An 18486-nucleotide genomic window follows, 5' to 3' on the forward strand; every position below is an offset into this window, starting at 1 on the left:
AGCTGTCACAGAAGAAGTCAACACTCTGTTTCCGCAACCAGCATCTCACAGCTCTTTCATCCTGGGTCCCCATCGTGCACAGATCTTCTGATAGCCAAGCAAAGCAATAATGCGACCCAAACGTCCTTGTGAAATGCCAATTATGCTTGAAATTTCTCTCTGAGTGATATGACAATCATTCTGAATCAATCTGTCAAGCTTTTGCTTGTGAAACTCGGTGGTTGTCACAGGATGTCCAACACTTTGTTTGTCATACAAGTCAGATGTTCCCACCTCAACATCTTTAAACTGACTCACCCAATGACGCACAGTACTCACATCAAAACAATCACCATAAACAGCTTGCATTCTCTGATGAATCTCCTTTGGGGTCACACCTTCTCCTGTCAAGAATTCAATGACTGCATGTTGCTTAAGTCGCATTGACCAACTGTCTGCGCAGGGTTCCATACTTTGCACTTTAACAACACAACCGTTCAATGCTAAGGCTTCTGGCCAAAATGGAACTGTAGAGGAGTCTACTGAACTAGCCAGTACCTGCCGCATACCAGTACTGCCATCTGTTGAGGAGTTACGAAGGTGGAGGCATTACTTTTTCTGCTAAGGCTTCCCACCAAAATGGAACTGTAGAGGAGAGTCTACTGAACAAGCCAGTACCTGCCACATACCAGTACTGCCATCTGTTGAGGAGTTGCGAAGGTGGAGGCATTACTTTTTCTGCTAAGGCTTCCCGCCAAAATGGAACTGTAGAGGAGAGTCTACTGAACAAGCCAGTACTTGCCACATACCAGTACTGCCATCTGTTGAGGAGTTGCGAAGGTGGAGGCATTACTTTTCTGCTAAAGCTTCCCACCAAAATGGAACCGTAGCTGAGAGTCTACTGAACAAGCCAGTACCTGCCACATACCAGTACTGCCATCTGTTGAGGAGTTACGAAGGTGGAGGCATTACTTTTTCTGCTAAGGCTTCCCGCCAAAATGGAACTGTAGAGGAGAGTCTACTGAACAAGCCAGTACCTGCTGCATATCAGTACTGCCATCTTGTCGAGAAGTTATGAAGGTGGAGGCATTACTTTTCATTCTACCCTAGTAAGATCAAAGAGTGCTGGTGCCTCATCACACAACAGGTCCCACAATTCCACAGGATGAATTCTGGGTCATTGAAGTGGAATCAAACTGCATGGAGTCTACAGTGTAGGCACAATCTATATGTTTCAGAGGAGAGAAATGCTTTGGAATGGGATGAAATTCTCTTTAGGGATGGAGAGCTATTCGAAGCCACTTTTTGGGCATTGCTCGGGCATTGCCGTGTTCTAAGCTCCTAAATGTTGCTTTCTGAAATGGATTATAATTTATCACACTAAAAATGAGAAAAATGGGAAGCAGAGCCCATTGGCATGGAAGGAGAGAGCCAAAGTGCTCGAATGTTGGCAATACCGTGTACAGTCATAGAGTAATAGAATCAGTGGAAATAATAAGGACAGAATGAGCCAGCTGATGTCTTTGCAAACAGTCGCTACCACGAACGACCATTTGCCACGAAATCCATTGACTACCCAGACCTTTGGGCCACTCTGAGAGTGTCAACATTGGTGCCCGCCTGCACCACCCGAGAGTACTATAAACACCAGCTATCACCACAGTAAATTTAAGAGGAAAAAGAAACCCCACCACTGTACACTATTTCACAAAAGAGAAAATGTAGCACACACAGACAGTCACCACGGCACAACACAACTGTCTCGCGACTTCTTCAAAGAGATTATCTCCGTGGACGATATTATTGAGGGGGAAAGTCGAGGGCAAAGGGAATCAAGAGGAGACTCTGACGCACCTCCTGGCTATCGAGAGAGTTATGATACAGACCCATCCCTCCTGTACAGTGGAACATCCCCCCACCCCGTATCCCACGTTCACGGAAACATACGTCCGGACATACGCACAAACACACATACACACGCACACTCCCGTCCCAGCTCTTCCTGCCCACCTCCGGCCACAAACCCATTGGGCTCCCCATCTCCCCGGGATCTTTCTCGTCAGGATCGCCTCTCACATGTCGTTGGGGTAGTTATAGTTAGGAGTGGCCGAGTACTGCGTTTCGTGCTGCATCATGCCACCCTGGACGGCCCCCACGGCCGCGTTTTGGGCCGCTTGCTGGACGTGCGGATTCTTCCAGGCACCCGTTGTCCACTCCTCTTGCGCTTTGCTGAAACTCCCACCGCTTCCCCGGTAAAACTTATGCACCTGTGTTGAGAGGAAGCAGAAGGATAGACATGCAGGATGCCTACATTCACATTGCAATCCAGGATGGCTTTGGATGAGCCAGAAAAGAAACTATTCATGCATGTTATTAAATATATAGTGTATAAAACTGTACTTATATCAATGCATTTTGTGTTTTAGACTCAGGGACCCCCTCTCCGCATGATCCCATTAGGTATATACAAATATTAGGAAATCCAGTAGAATCTGAAATAGGGTTCCAGGTATTTCAAATTAAGGATGTGGCCTCAACTTCCCCTGAAAACCTTTCTCATGCACTTACCATACTGAGAGCAATGAAGGAGAAGACGGACATCGCCGTGAAGAGGACGGTGGGGATGAGCATCACAATGGCCGAGCCCACGTTGGTGCCAAGGAAGGATATGGCCGCGATCCAGCCACTGAAGAGGAACCAGAAGGAGGGACAAGAGGGACTTTGAGGCATGTCAGATCTCTCAGAAACATTCATTGTACCAGAATTTGCAGTCCAGGTAAGTTGTCAGGTTGGCTGGGTATGACGCCTCATCGAAAATGAGCTCAGATGGACATACCGGCCATGGCTGGATCTACACTGCTTTATAATGCAGAGTAGACCCATATAATGCAGATCAAACTGTATTATATGGGTCTACATTGACCATTGGGGGCCGCGATTGGTGAAATGGGTCAAAACCTTGTGCTGCTGAACTGCTGACTGGAAGGTTGGCAGTTCAAAGCCACGGGTCAGGATGAGCTCCTGCTGTTAGCTCTAGCTCCTGCCAACCTAGCAGTTCAAAAACTTGCAAATGTGAGTAGATCAATAGGTGTAGGTACCCATGCAGCCATGCCGGCAAACATAATCAGGAGGTGTCTATGAACAACAGGCTTGGAAATGGAACAAGAACACCTCCCCATGGCCGGAGTTGAGCACTGACTCCAGAAGCTGGACATGAAAGGGGAAGCCTTTACCTTTCTTCTGTGTATTTGTGTGTCATTGTTGTATTAAAGGCATTGAATGTTTGCCTGCCTGTGTTGTAATCCGCTTTGAGTCCCCTCGGGGAGACAGAGTACAATATAAATAAAGTGTTGTTGTTGTGGTTGTATTATTATTATTATTATTATTATTAGAATACAGTTCCAAACTCTATCCAACTTTAAGAAAGTTTGGGACTTGTTCATTAACTTTTCACAGCAAAGCATTTGTCAACAGCAGAATTCATTACTCACCAAAAGTGTGATTATATAACATCATTTAAATGGAGTAAACAAGTAAGGGATTTAAAAAAAAATCAGATAGGGGGAGGAAGTCTGTCAATTTGCTTATTGTTTGTTTGTTTGTTTCTCTGTTTCATTTTTCTCCCTATTATGTTATTTTTTTAATACCTGTAAGAGTAGATGCTACCTAGTTGTGTAGTTTTTAGTTGTATATATCTAAATAAGTGCTTGTGTGTTTTGTTTCTTTTCTTCTCGACTAAAAATGACTGAAAATCAACTAGCCCTATGGATTCTTACCAGACTCCCCAGCCAGGGATGCCGACGGCCTGGATGATGCTGATCACGAGCTGGGCCATGAAAGTGAAGAAAAACGCCATGAAACTGAAGGAACTGTCTGTCCTTTAAAGGAAAAATAAAATTAATATTAATAACAACCGAATCCAAACAACAAACTATGGCTGTCCACAGCTTAATTATAGATTTTTAATTGATAAATTGATAAATCAAATCATACAATTCACCATTCTGGACACAAGGTGTCAGGAAAGGTATAACAAATGCATATACAACGACTCCACTAAGGCTGAAGAATTCACTAATTGAAAGACCACTGTGAAGTTATTGTATGAATTACAATGGAGTTTTTACAGGGACCAATAGTTATTTTTCTTTCTTTCTAATTATTAGCTATTTTTCTTTCTTTCTTTCTAATTATTACAAGGAAACTGTCACCTTTTATCATTAACAAACAATTATATGAGGGTTGAATGAAAAGTAATGCTTCCACCTTCGTTACTTGGGTTTGGATGGGAATATTTTAATAATTCAAATGCAGAAATAATCCTGAGAATGTGCTCTTTAACTTCCACTATTAACTGTTCCACATTATCACCAGACAATTGGATACATTTCTGCCAGCGATGAACAAGTTTTCTGAAGCCGTCACGGAAGAAGTTGACACTCTGTTTCCGCAACCAGCGTTTCACGGTTCTCTCAACCACTATTCACTTTTCCACATAATCACCAGACAATTGGATACATTTCTGCCAACAATGAACAACCACTATTCACTTTTCCACATAATCACCAGACAACTGGATACATTTCTGCCAACGATGAACAAGTTTTTTGAAGCCATCACGGAAGAAGTCGACACTCTGTTTCCGCAACCAGCGTTTCACGGTTCTCTCAACCACTATTCACTTTTCCACATAATCACCAGACAATTGGATACGTTTCTACCAACGATGAACAACCACTATTCACTTTTCCACATAATCACCAGACAATCGGATACATTTCTGTCAATGATGAACAAGATTTCTGAAGCCGTCATGGAAGAAGTTGATCATCTGTTTTCGCAACCAGCGTCTCACGGTTCTCTCAACCACTATTCACTTTTCCACATAATCACCAGACAATTGGATACATTTCTGCCAACAATGAACAACCACTATTCACTTTTCCACATAACCAACAGACAATTGGATACATTTCTGTCAATGATGAACAACCACTATTCACTATTCACTTTTCCACATAATCACCAGACAATTAGATACATTTCCGCCAAAGATGAACAAGTTTTCTGAAGCCGTCACGGAAGAAGTCGACACTCTGTTTCCGCAACCAGCATCTCCCGGTTCTCTCAACGTCTTCATCAGAAGCATCATGATGTCCCTGCAGATCTTCTTTCATTATTGGGAACAGATGGAAGTCAGATGGTGCTAAATCTGGACTGTATGGAGGATGCCGTACGGTGGTGAGATCCAGTCTCTGAAGTTTCAAGTCTGTGCACTTTCATTTCAGGCGTCAGGATCCTGGGTACCTATCGTGCACAGATCTTCTGATAGCCAAGTAAAGCAATAATGTGACCCACACGTTCTTGTGAAATGCCGATTATGCTTGACATTACTCGCTGAGCGATACGACGATCGTCCTGAATCAATCTGTCAACCTTTTGCTTGTGAAACTCGGTGGTTGCTGTCACAGGAAGTCCAACTCTTTGTTTGTTACACAAGTCAGGTGTTCCCACCTCAACATCTTTAAACTTCCTCACCCAATGACGCACAGTCCTCACATCAACACAGTCCCCTTAAACAGCTTGCGTTCTCTGATGAATCTCCTTTGGGGTGACATCTTCTGCTGTCCAGAATTCAATGACTGCACATTGCTTAAGTTGCATTGACCGACCGCCTGCACAGGGTTCCATACTTTGCACTTTAACAACACAACCGTCCAATGCTAAGGCTTCCGGCCAAAATGGAACTGTAGAGGAGAGTTTTCTGAACAAGCCAGTACCTTCCACATACCAGTACTGCCATCGGTTGAGGAGTTATGAAAGTAGAGGCATTACTTTTTCTGCTAAGGCTTCCTGCCAAAATGGAACTGTAGAGGAGAGTCTTCTGAACATGCCAGTACCTGCCGCATACCAGTACTGCCATCGGTTGTGGAGTTACGAAGGTGGAAGCATTATTTTTCATTCAACCCTCGTACTAAGATTTGTTGATATTTTAAAACACATTTTCTTGAAAAAATATGTATGAATGAATACATTTTGTGTTAGACTTTGCATTCGTGTATGCTTTCCGGAATGGCTTTTTAACCCCTACTCAGCCAATGAATAGAGAAGAGCATCATTCCTGGAACCACAAGAGCTGGAAGTTACGAACTTAAGTACAGGAGACGCTCCTCTTTTATGAGGATCTGAGTCCTTGGGAAATGGAGGATGTGCTCCCTTGTCTCCCCCATGGAAATTGGAGCCTCGTAATAGACCTACACTTTGCCACTTACTTGAAGGCTTTGTAAATGGGTCTAAACCAGCAGACATAGGAGCAGGGAGTAAAGAGAATAAGCCAGAGAATGGCCAGCCCAAAGTTAACCGCTCCGCCGCCTCCGATCATCCAGGCGAGGCAGCCGATCAGGTTCACGGCCAAAGTGATGCTATTCACTGCAAACACATTGATAGAAAGAGACAAAGAAGGAGAAGAAGAGAAAGAGAGAATGGAAAGAGAGGAAGGAGGGAAGGAGAAGAAGAAAGGTTGCTGATCACTCAGTCAGAGAGAGACATGCGAAGGTGGCAGCAAAAGGATTTCAGTGCAGTGCTTTAAGCATTTTTAAAGAGAGGGATGCAGGATATAAATTATTATTATTATTATTATTATTATTATTATTATTATTATTACTATTACTATTACTATTATTGTTGTTGTTATGTAATTGTATGAATCACTGGGTCGGGCTTTAGCACAGCATGTTAACAGCAAGCTGCAGAACATCTTGCCAATCGAAAGGTTGACAGTTCAAAGCCCGGGTCGGGGTGAGCTCCTGGCCTTTAGACCAGCTTTTATTTATTTATTGACAGTATTTATATTCCGCCCTTCCCACCCCCCAAGGGACTCATGGCGGATCAAAATGCACATATACATGGCAAACATTCAATACCGTTAGACATATATAGACAGACACAGAGGCCATTTAACATTCATAGAATCATAGAATCCTAGAGTAGGAAGAGACCTCAAGGGCCATCCAGTCCAACCCCATTCTGCCAAGAAGTAGGAATATTGCATTCAAAGCACCTCCGACAGATGGCCATCCAGCCTCTGCTTAAAAGCTTCCAAAGAAGGAGCCTCCACCACACTCTGGTGCAGAGAGTTCCACTGCTGAACGGCTCTCACAGTCAGGAACTTCTTCCTCATGTTCAGATGGAATCTCCTTTCTTGTAGTTTGAAGCCATTGTTCTGCATCCTAGTCTCCAGGGCAGCAGAAAACAAGCTTGCTCCCTCCTCCCTGTGGCTTCCTCTCACATATTTATACATGGCTATCATATCTCCTCTCAGCCTTCTTTTCTTCAGGCTAAACATGCCCAGCTCCTTAAGCCGCTCCTCATAGGGCTTGTTCTCCAGACCCTTGATCATTTTAGTTGCCCACCACTGGACGTATTCCAGTTTGTCAATATCGCTCTTCAATTGTGGTGCCCAGAATTGGACACAATATTCCAAGACAGAATAGAGCATGGGGAGCATGACTTCCCTAGATCTAGACACTATGCTCCAGCTTTCCGGCTTCATGAGGGTATGCTCAATTCTGGCCACAGAGGGAGCTGCTATTTCACCGTCCACTTGTGACACCGAGCCCTTTGATGAAGTACTTCCTCATTCTTCTACATGCTGCTGGAAGGTTTTATGGTGTTGTAAATTAATTAAATTAGCCTCCCCACATAAAGCAGTATCTAAATTTCCTACTTGACAGATGCAACTGTCTTTCGGGCTGCATAGGAGGCCCTCCTCTCACCCTTGCCAGTTTGTCAAGCTCGCCTTGTGGGTACAAGGGAGAGAGCCTTCTCCTCTCTGGCCCCCTGACTCTAGAACTCATTGCCCGGAGAAATTAGGAAAGCCCCTACTTTAGAAACCTTTAAAAAGCATCTGAACACCTGGTTCTGCCATTGCACTTTCGGAGAATAGTCACATAATCTTATGCTATGGCTCCCTCAAGGCTCTTGTCCTAGGAGTACAACCCCCTTGTACGAAGGTCTGTTTGTTTTCCTGCCTCTCTACGAGTTCTCCTTTACAAATAATTCTGCTCCTTTATCTCACCCTGAGTTTTTAAATCATTTTATGTACATGCAGCCCGTTCATTGTCATTATGTTGGTTTACTGTTTTTTTTCATGTTCTGTGTATATTGTTTATATGCTTATTTGTCTTATACTTTAATGCTATGTTGTTTATTTTATTGCAATTTGTTGTTTGGGCTCGGCCTCATGTGAGCCGCCCCGAGTCCCCGTTGGGGGAGATGGTGGACGAGGGAGAGGGCCTTCTCAGTGGTGGCCCCTCGACTCTGGAACTCACTTCCTAGGGACATTAGACATGCCCCAACGTTGGCAGTCTTTAGGAGGAGCCTGAAAACGTGGTTGTTCCAGTTTGCCTTCTCAGAATAAGGAGAATCTCTCAGCAATATGCCCTCATAATGCACTTTAATACTGACTTAGGATGGACTGCGTCCCCTCGTTTCTCTCTGAAAAATCCTATCCCAGTCATATCTTACCTTGTTCATGTCAGCATATTTTCAATTTTAATCTATTACACTTGGCCCGGCCATTTTTAAAACTGTTTATATGTCATAGAATCATAGAATCAAAGAATTGGAAGAGACCTCATGGGCCATCCAGTCCAACCCCCTGCCAAGAAGCAGGAATATTGCATTCAAATCACCCCTGACAGATGGCCATCCAGCCTCTGTTTAAAAGCTTCCAAAGAAGGAGCCTCCACCACACTCCAAGGCAGAGAGTTCCACTGCTGAATGGCTCTCACAGTCAGGAAGATGATTGTTGTTTTTTGTTTATGTGATTGCAATTTGTTGTTTGGGCTTGGCCTCATGTGAGCCACCCCGAGTCCCCGTTTATATTATTCATATTTTATTGATTGTTTTATTAATGTTGTGTTATTGATGTTTAGTTTGATGTACTTTGGCCTCATGTAAGCTGCACTGAGTCCTTTGGGGAGATGGTAGCGGGGTATAAATAAAGATTATTATTATTATTATTATTATTATTATTATTATTATTATTGTGGCGGCAGGGTATAAATAAATAAATAAATAAAGTTTATTATAGGTCAACAGCAAGCTAGACTATTAATGGTCAGGAGCTTGACGGTATCCTCAATGTGTACATAATTTTCTTGTTGCTATCATTATTTCTTCTCTCTTTTAGAAACTAAGGATTTTCCACTACAACTTTTTGCTCGGTGTAAAAAAGGTAAAGGTTTTCCCTTGACATTAAGTCTAGTCGTATCCGAATCTGGGACTCTGGTGCTCATCCCCATTTCTAAGCCAAAGAGCCGGCGTTGTCCGTAGACACCTCCAAGGTCATGTGGCCGGCATGACTACATGGAGTGCTGTTACCTTCCCACCAGAGCAGTACCTATTGATCTACTCACATTTGCATGTTTTTGAACTGCTAGCTTGGCACAAGCTGGGGTTAACAGCAGGAGCTCATGCAGTTTTCCGGATTCGAACCGCCGACCTTTCAGTCAGCAAGTTCAGCAGCTCAGCGCTTTAACCCACTGCGCCACCGGGGTCCTTGTTCAATGTAGCAGACCGAATAGGATGCTTTACTTTTTCCACTAGCCCGGCCCTTTCAATCAATAGCAAATGGAAACAAAGCCCAGGCGGATCCCTTGCTTTTTTTCCAGCACATGCTTCGCTTTCCCCTCGATGCCCTTTCCATGCATTAACCACACGTGCAACTCACACATCCAGAGGTAGTAAAGGCGTTTGACGGTGGTTCGGTGGAGCGGTGGGATCTCTTCATCGAAATCTTGGTAGAAACAAGGCTTCAGGGGGATGAATCGAGGGAGAGGGGGGAAGTTGTTCTCTGTTTGGACACAAGCAGAGGGTTGTATTATTATTGATTTCCCCACTCACAAACAGAACTTGTTTCATGTATTGTCAAAGGCTTTCATGGCCAGAATCACTGGGTTGTTGTAGGTTTTTTCAAGCTATACGGCCATGTTCTAGAGGCATTCTCTCCTGACGTTTCGCCTGCATCTATGGCAAGCATCCTCTGAGGCAGTAACCATTTTTTAAATGATGGTTCTGGACCAAACTTGGCATGCATGCCCAATATGCCCAAATTTGAATACTGCTGGGTTTTGAGGGGAATTGGCCTAGATATTTTGGAGTTGTAGGTACTGGGATTTATAGTTCACCTGCAATCTAAGATGGAATTGGACCAAACTTGGTACACAGAGCCCCCGTGACCAGTAAAAAATACTGAAGGTCTTTGGGGAAAATTCACCTTGATGTGGGAGAGTTGTAGTTCACCTAAGTCCAGAGAGCTAGTAATCTCTAAGTCAGTGGTTCTCAACCTGTGGGTCCCCAGGTGTTTTGGCCTAAAACTCCCAGAAATCCCAGAGAGATTACCAGCTGTTTGGATTTCTGTGAGTTAAAGGCCAAAACATCTGAGAACCACTGCTCTAAGTCTTCCGGTGCAATACTATGAGTAACTTCTGCTGGAAGGCTCCCATCTGAAATGTATACGAACTATCTAAAGTTCTGAATGCTCCCCTCAGAATAGGCTTGGCATTAAAACCCAGGGTAAATGCACCACCACCGACATCAGTTCCACTAAACCTCCCTTGTAAAGGATTGATAATATCACAATGGCTTGGCCAAAGTATTTCCATCCAAACAAGGAAAGCTTCTGTTAAGAATAATAACATGCTTCCTCTCATTTGGCTCATTAAAGTCCATTAGTCTACAGGCGAGAGACTATAAAGCCTATGAGTCCTCGGTAGAGCCACTACAATGTCTATTAGTCTGCAGTTTCTGAGACTGCAGAGCCCATCCAATTATGAGGCTGCAAAACCCATAGTAGACAAAGAATGAACTGACCAAGCTTTGCAAGACACAACAACACAACAATGTTTAATTTAACTATGTATATGTATAGAGTCCAAATTAACGATGTATATATAATATAATGTAATATATTGCATATACATATAATATTTATAATATTATAATATAATATAATAATAATGCACTATTATAATTATATATTTTGTATTACACTAGCCGTCCCCTGCCACGCGTTGCTGTGGCCCACATGGGGGTTCTGTGTGGGAGGGTTGACCCAATTATATAGTTGGTGGGGTTCAGAATGCTTTGTGATGGTAGGTGAACTACAAATCCCAGCAACTACAACTCCCAAATGTCAAGATTCTATTTCCCCCAAACTCCACCAGTGTTCACATTTGGGCAAATTGAGTCTTCATGTAGAGTTTGGTCCAGATCCATCATTGTTTAAATCCACAGTGATCTCTGGATGTAGGTGAACTACAACTCCAAAACCAAAGGACACTGTCCACCAAACCCTTCCAGTATTTTCTGTTGGTCATGGGAGAACTGTGTGCCAAGTTTGGTTCAATTCCATCATTGGTGGGGTTCAGAATGCTCTTTGATTGTAGGTGAACTCTAAATCCCAGCAACTACAACTCTCAAATGACAAAATCATTTTTTTGAGTGAAGGACATACAGTGGGTTGTTAGGTGTCTTGTGTCCAAATTTGGTGTCAATTTGTCCAGTAGTTTTTGAGTTCTGTTAATCCCAAAAACGAACATTACATTTTTATTTATATAGATGTAATATTACATATTACTAATAATATTACAAAATGGTATAGTACAATATAGTAATATATAATACTGATATTGTACTATGCTAATATATATATATATATATATATATATATATATATATATCTTATAAGCTGCTCTGAGTCCCCTTCGGGGTGAGAAGGGCGGCATATAAATGTCGTAAATCTATATAAATAAAAATGTAATGTTCGTTTGTGCGATTAACAGAACTCAAAAACTACTGGACGAATTGACACCAAATTTGGACACAACACACCTACCAACCCAATGTATGTCCTTCACTCAAAAAATTGATTTTGTCATTTGGGAGTTGTAGTTGCTGGGATTTATAGTTCACCTACAATCAAAGAGCATTCTGAACCCCACCAACAATGGAATTGAACCAAACTTGGCACACAGTTCTCCCCTGACCAATAGAAAATACTGGAAGGGTTTGGTGGGCAGTGTCCTTTGGTTTTGGAGTTGTAGTTCACCTACATCCAGAGATCATGTGGATTCAAACAAGGATGGATCTGGACCAAACCTGGCACGGATACTCAATATACTCAAATGTGAACACTGGTAGAGATTGGGGGAAATAGAATATTGACATTTGGGAGTTGTAGTTGCTGGGATTTGTAGTTCACCTACAATCACAGAGCATTCTGAACACCACCAACATGGAATTGGGCCAAACCTCCCACACACAGCCCCCATGACCACCAGAGTGGGCCACAGCAACGCATGGCAGGGGGTGGCTAGTAAATCAATAATAATTAATGTTACTATCTTACCTCCCATGGTGTCTTTTGGCCCTGCTTCACAACTTTGGAGAATAACTCGTCACACCACCGTAAGAGCTGGAAAAAAAATCAGAAAATGCATTAAGTGGATAATGTCATTATACAGTTCGGGCACTAGAGGTCACTGCAGTGCCTCCTATTTCAGGTTGTATCTACACTGTCATATAATGCACTTCGAACTGCGTTATATGGTCAGTGTAAACCCATATAATGCAGTTCAAACTGCACTGAACTGCATTATAACTGAATGGCATTATATGGCAGTGTAAATCCAGCCTGGGTCATATCAGGAATATGTCTCTCAAAGGTATAGTTTGGCCAAAAATCAGCACTCTTTGGCAAAGAAGACTTTGTAAAATTACAGCTCGCAGGATTCCATAGCACTGAGCCATAGCAGTTCAAGTGGTGTCAAACTGCAATTAATTCCACAGTGTAGATGCCCCCCCGCAGAAACAGGAGAAAGTTGAATAATTGCAACGGAAGTGAATGCAAACATAACAATACCTTACTATGTACTAACCCGTAGGCAAAGCTTTTAGAGGCAGATTTAGCTGGCTTGTAAGGTCCTCCGGCGTCAGCTAATAAACAAACCAGCTTCAGCCTGAGAAGTAAAAGGAGGTTGTCTAATGTAGGACAGATATACTTAGCCACTGGCTCTTACTGGATCACCTACATTTGACCGATAGTGACCCTCTTTAATCCACAGGAGGAAATCTGCTGAAAGAACTGGGCCAAAGATCTGATCGGTTTCCAATGGGAAGAGACTTCTACAGGCCCTGGGGGTCCGGTTTTGTTTTCCTACAAACATCCAAGCAAACATCCAAGAAGAAATCCAGTTTTCAAAGGACATTGAGTGCATCTGCACTGTAGAATTAATCCAGTTTGACACTGCTTGAACTGCCATGGCTCAAGGCTGTGGAGTCATTGCAGTTGTAGTTGGTTGAGGCATCGTTCTTCTTTTGCAGAGAAGGCTTCAGACCTTGTGGAACTAAACCTTCCACGATTCCATAGCACTGAGTCACTGCAGTTAAAGTGATGTCAAGCTGCATTAATTCTACAATTAAAAATATCATAGAATCATAAAATCCTAGAGCTGGAAGAGACATGGTGGGTCAACCAGTCCAACCCAATTCTGCCAAGAAGCAGGAATATTACATTGAAAGCACCCCAACAGATAGCCATCCAGCCTCTGTTTAGAAGCCTCCAAATAAGGAGCTTCCACCACACTCCTGGGCAGAGAGTTCCACTGCTGAACAGCTCTCACAGTCAGGAAGTTCTTAAAATCATAGAATCATAGAGTTGGGAGAGACCTCATGGGCCACCCAGTCCAACCCCATTCTGCCAAGAAGCAGGAAAATCGCATTCAAAGCACCCCAAACAGATGGCCATCCAGCCTCTGTTTAGAAGCCTTCAAAGAAGGTGCCTCCACCACACTCCTGGGCAGAAAGTTCCACTGCTGAACAGCTCTCACAGTCAGGAAGTTCTTCTTAATGTTCAGGTGGAATCTCCTTTCTTGTAGTTTGAAGCCATTGCTCCATTGCGTCCTAGGCTCCAGGGCAGCAGAAAACAAGCTTGCTCCTTCCTCCCGAGGGCTTCCTATCACTATCCATTTCTAAAAGAAATCTTGGAAGAGGAAGCTGGGGAATCCAACAGCTCTCCAAAGGTGACGGAAATTCAGTGCCCATCAGCTTTTGCTGACCAGGCACACAGTAAGCCTGATGGGAGAAGTAGTTCACCAATGTCCCAAGAGCCCTACAAACACACAGCTTCATAATCAGTGGAGGTCAGCCTGGAGTATTTTTCCAAATTCTCATAGAGAGGAGAGTAATCACATGGGATAAACACAGTACTGCACACAGTGATCTCATGCTACAAACCCTAAAAAACCTATGGTATAAACACAAGTGATCCTATGATATAGACACAATGATCCCATGGCATAAACACAGTGATCCCATGGCATAAATCCAGTGGTCTTATGGTACAGATCCTGCTCTAAAGACCCCATGATATTACACAGTGATCATGTGATATAAGCACAGTAATCCTATGGAATAAACACAGTAAACCCATGATATAAACACAGTGATCCCATGGGTAAAACACATTGATCCTATGATATAAACACAGTGATCTCATGATATAAACACTGTCATCCCATCATGGTCCCATGGTATAAAAACAGTGATCCCATAATATAAACATGGTGATCCCATGATATAAACACAGTGATCCCATGGCATAAATCCAGTGGTGTTATGGTACAGATCCTGCTCTAAAGACTCCATGGTATTAACACAGTGATCATGTGATATAAGCACAGTAATCCTATGGAATAGACATAATATAAACATCATGGTCCCATGGTATAAAAACAGTGATCCCATGATATGAACACGGTGATCCCATGATATAAACACTGTGATCCCATGGTATAAAACAGTGATCCCATCACATAAATCCAATGATCCCACGATATAAACCCTGCCCTAAAGACCCCATTATATATATAATTTTCACCCCAGAAACACACACACACACACACATATATATAGAGAGAGAGCCCCTTCCACACAGCTGTATAAAAATTCACCTTGAACTGAATTTTATGACAGAGTAGATTCAGATAATCCAGTTGAAAGCAGATATTGTGGATTATCTGCCTTGATATTCTGAGTTATATGGCTGTGTTGAAGGGCCCTAAAAGAGGTCTGGCTGCATTTGGAGGCCTGCAAAGAGTCTGACTCTCTGGTGCTGAGCTTTATTATATAATATATTATACATTATAATATTCTTTTCCAACCCAGAAATATGTATATGTATGTATGTATGTGTGTGAGTATGAGAGAGCCAGAGAGAGTATATGCATTTCTGCGGTAGAAGAGAATATAATAATATATTATATATATTATTATATGATATATATTATATTATATTATTTCCCACCCCAGAGATACGTATATGTGTGTGTGTGTGTGTGTGTGTATGAGAGAGCTAGAGAGAGTATATGCATTTCTGGGGTAGAGGAGAGTATAATTATATATATTATATATAATATTATATATTATTATTATTATTATATAAATATAATACATATATTATATTCTTTCCCACCCCAGAGATATGTATATGTATCTGTGTGTGAGAGAGAGAAAGAGCCAGAGAGAATATATAATAATTATATGTATTGTAATATTCTTTTCCACCCCAGAATTATATTGTATTATATTAATATTAATATTATATTTATATTATATTATTTCCCATCCCAAAGATGGATGTGTGTGTGTGTGTGTGTGCGTGCGTGTGTATGAGAGAGCCAGAGAAAGTATATGCATTTCTGGGGTAGAAGAGAGTATAATTATATATATTATATATAATATTATATATAATTATTATATAAATATAATATATATATTATATTATATACTTTCCCACCCGAGATATGTATATGTATCTGTGTGTGTGTGTGAGAAAGAGAGCCAGAGAAAATATATAATAATTCTATGTATTGTAATATTCTTTTCCACCCCAGAATTATATTATATTATATTAATATTATATATATATATATATATATATATATATATATATATACACACACACACACACACACACATATATTATTATTATTATTTCCCATCCCAGAGATGTGTGTGTGTGTGTGTGTGTATGAGAGAGCCAGAGAAAGTATATGCATTTCTGGAGTAGAAGAGAATATAATTCTATATATTATCTATAATATTATATATTATTATTATTATTATTATTATTATTATTATATAAATATATATTATATTATATTCTCCCCCCCCCCCCCAGATATGTATATGTATGTATGTGTGTGTGTGAGAGAGAGGGGGGGGAGAGAGCCAGAGAGAATATATAATCATTATATATATTATAATATTCTTTTCCACCCCAGAATTATATTATAGTAATATTATATTATATTATATTATTTTCCACCCCAGAGATATGTATGTGTGTGTGTGTGTGTGTGTATGAGAGAGCCAGAGAGAATATATATATATATATATATATATAATATTCTTTTCCACCCCAGAATTATATTAATATTATATTATATTATTTTCCCACCCCAGAGATGTGTGTGTGTGTGTGTGTGTATGAGAGAGCCAGAGAAAGTATATAATAATGATATATTATATTATAACATTCTTTTCCACTCCAGAAATGCATAGCTGCAGATATGCAAGGATCTTTTGGAAAAGGAGGAAGGCATCATAGAAAAGAAGACAGTTTCCATTTCCCAAAGTCAACACAACAACAACAACAACAACAACAACAACACCCTGCCTGTCCTTTGTGCAAGGATGGAGGTGGGGAGCATGTCAGAAGGGCAAGCATTGGCCCATCCTCCCTTTCAAACCAACCGACCTCTAGGCCTTTCCTTGCAAGGATGAGTATACAGGCAACCCCCCTCCACGCAAGATCCCTTCTTCCCACGGACACGCGTGGGAGGGGGAGATTAGGAAAGGGGTCCACCCTACAGATCTCTTGCAAGCCTTGGAGGCTTGGAGGCCCTCCTGGCCTTGCTGGGCACTCACCCTTCGGCCCCACGGCTGCCTCCTCGCCTTCTCCCACTCGCTCTCCCACTCTCTCGCCCTCCACGGCAAGCGGCTCTCGCGAGAGATCCGGGAAAGAGAAGCAGAGAGGGGGAGCTCTCCAAGGTCCTGAAAGGCCCAACTATGGCGCTGCCCGCGGTGCTGAAGTCGCCCCTTGCTCGCTCTCCAAGGTGCTGAAACACCCTCTGCTTGCAACAGGGAGGCTCTGCAGAAGGCCTGAAGGCATGAAGGGGACCTCTGACAGACTGGAGATGGAAGGCAATTGGATCAGCGCTCACACTGCCATGACTCAATGCTGTGGAATGATGGGAGTTGTAGTTTGGCAAGGTCCTTAGCTTAGAGAATTAATGCAATTCGACTCCTCGCAGTCACTGCCATGGTTAAATGCTAAACAATCATGAGACTTGCAGTGCACTTTCACTGCCATGGCTCGGTGCTTATATTATATTATAATTATTATTATTATTATTATTATTATTATTATTACTTTATTTGTACCCCGCTAGCATCTCCCGGGCAATGTCCAGTCTCGACAAAATAGTAAAGAGTAGAGACATCAGACTGGCAACAAAGATCCGCATAGTCAAAGCCATGGTATTCCCTGTAGTAACCCACGGATGTGAGAGCTGGACCTTAGGGAAGGCTGAGCGAAGGAAGATCGATGCTTTTGAGCTGTGGTGTTGGAGGAAAGTTCTGAGAGTGCCTTGGACTGCGAGAAGATCCAAACAGTCCATCCTCCAGGAAATAGAGCCCGGCTGCTCACTGGAGGGAAGGATACTAGAGACAAAGTTGAAGTACTTTGGCCACATCATGAGGAGACAGGAAAGCCTAGAGAAGACTATTATGCTGGGGAAAGTGGAAGGCAAAAGGAAGAGGGGCCGACCAAGGGCAAGATGGATGGATGGCATCCTTGAAGCGACTGGACTGACCTTGAAGGAGCTGGGGGTGGTGACGGCCGACAGGGAGCTCTGGCGTGGGCTGGTCCATGAAGTCACGAAGAGTCGGAAACGACTGAACGAATGAACAACAACAACAACAGCATCTCCCGGGAGCCCCCGGTGGCGCAGTGGCTTAAAGCACTGAGCTGCTGAGCTTATTGATCGAAAGGTCGAAGGTTCGATTCCGGGGAGCGGCGTGAGCTTCCGCTGTCAGCCCTAGCTTCTGCCAACATAGCAGTTCAAAAACATGCAAATGTGAGTAGATCAATAGGTACCGCTCCGGCGGGAAGGTAACGGCGCTCCATGCAGTCATGCCAGCCACATGACCTTGGAGGTGTCTATGGACAACGCTGGCTCTTCAGCTGAGAAATGGAGATGAGCACCACACCCCAGAGTCAGACATGACTGGACTTAATGTCAGGGGACTACCTTTACCTTTACCTAGCATCTCCCGAGGGATTCGATGCAGCTTACATAGGCCGAAGCCTCAAAAACACAATACAACAATACAATACCCAAGCAAATTAAAAACAGTTAAGCAGGAGAACAATAACAGTGA

At 42.5% G+C, this 18486-nt stretch overlaps 1 protein-coding gene across 2 annotated transcripts; it reads right to left on the reverse strand.

Annotated features, from left to right (window-relative positions):
• Positions 1-17241, reverse strand: SCAMP5 (secretory carrier membrane protein 5). 2 transcript variants are annotated; one of them, XM_060755544.2, is made up of 7 exons: positions 16972-17241; positions 12392-12457; positions 9713-9835; positions 6252-6408; positions 3756-3857; positions 2548-2665; positions 1-2246 (listed from the first exon to the last, which is right to left on the reverse strand). In XM_060755544.2, exons 2-7 carry the CDS (start codon positions 12396-12398, stop codon positions 2052-2054), a joined length of 702 nt encoding a protein of 233 aa, XP_060611527.2. In that variant the 5' UTR covers positions 12399-12457; positions 16972-17241; the 3' UTR covers positions 1-2051. The 2 variants fall into 2 exon arrangements, with proteins under 2 accessions (XP_060611527.2, XP_060611528.2); XM_060755545.2 differs by lacking the exon at positions 16972-17241 and adding an exon at positions 12921-13000.
• Between the last annotated feature and the right edge of the window lie 1245 nt (positions 17242-18486).

This window comes from Anolis sagrei, chromosome 9, assembly GCF_037176765.1.
Source record: "Anolis sagrei isolate rAnoSag1 chromosome 9, rAnoSag1.mat, whole genome shotgun sequence".
In the NCBI taxonomy this organism is placed as follows: domain Eukaryota; kingdom Metazoa; phylum Chordata; class Lepidosauria; order Squamata; family Dactyloidae; genus Anolis; species Anolis sagrei.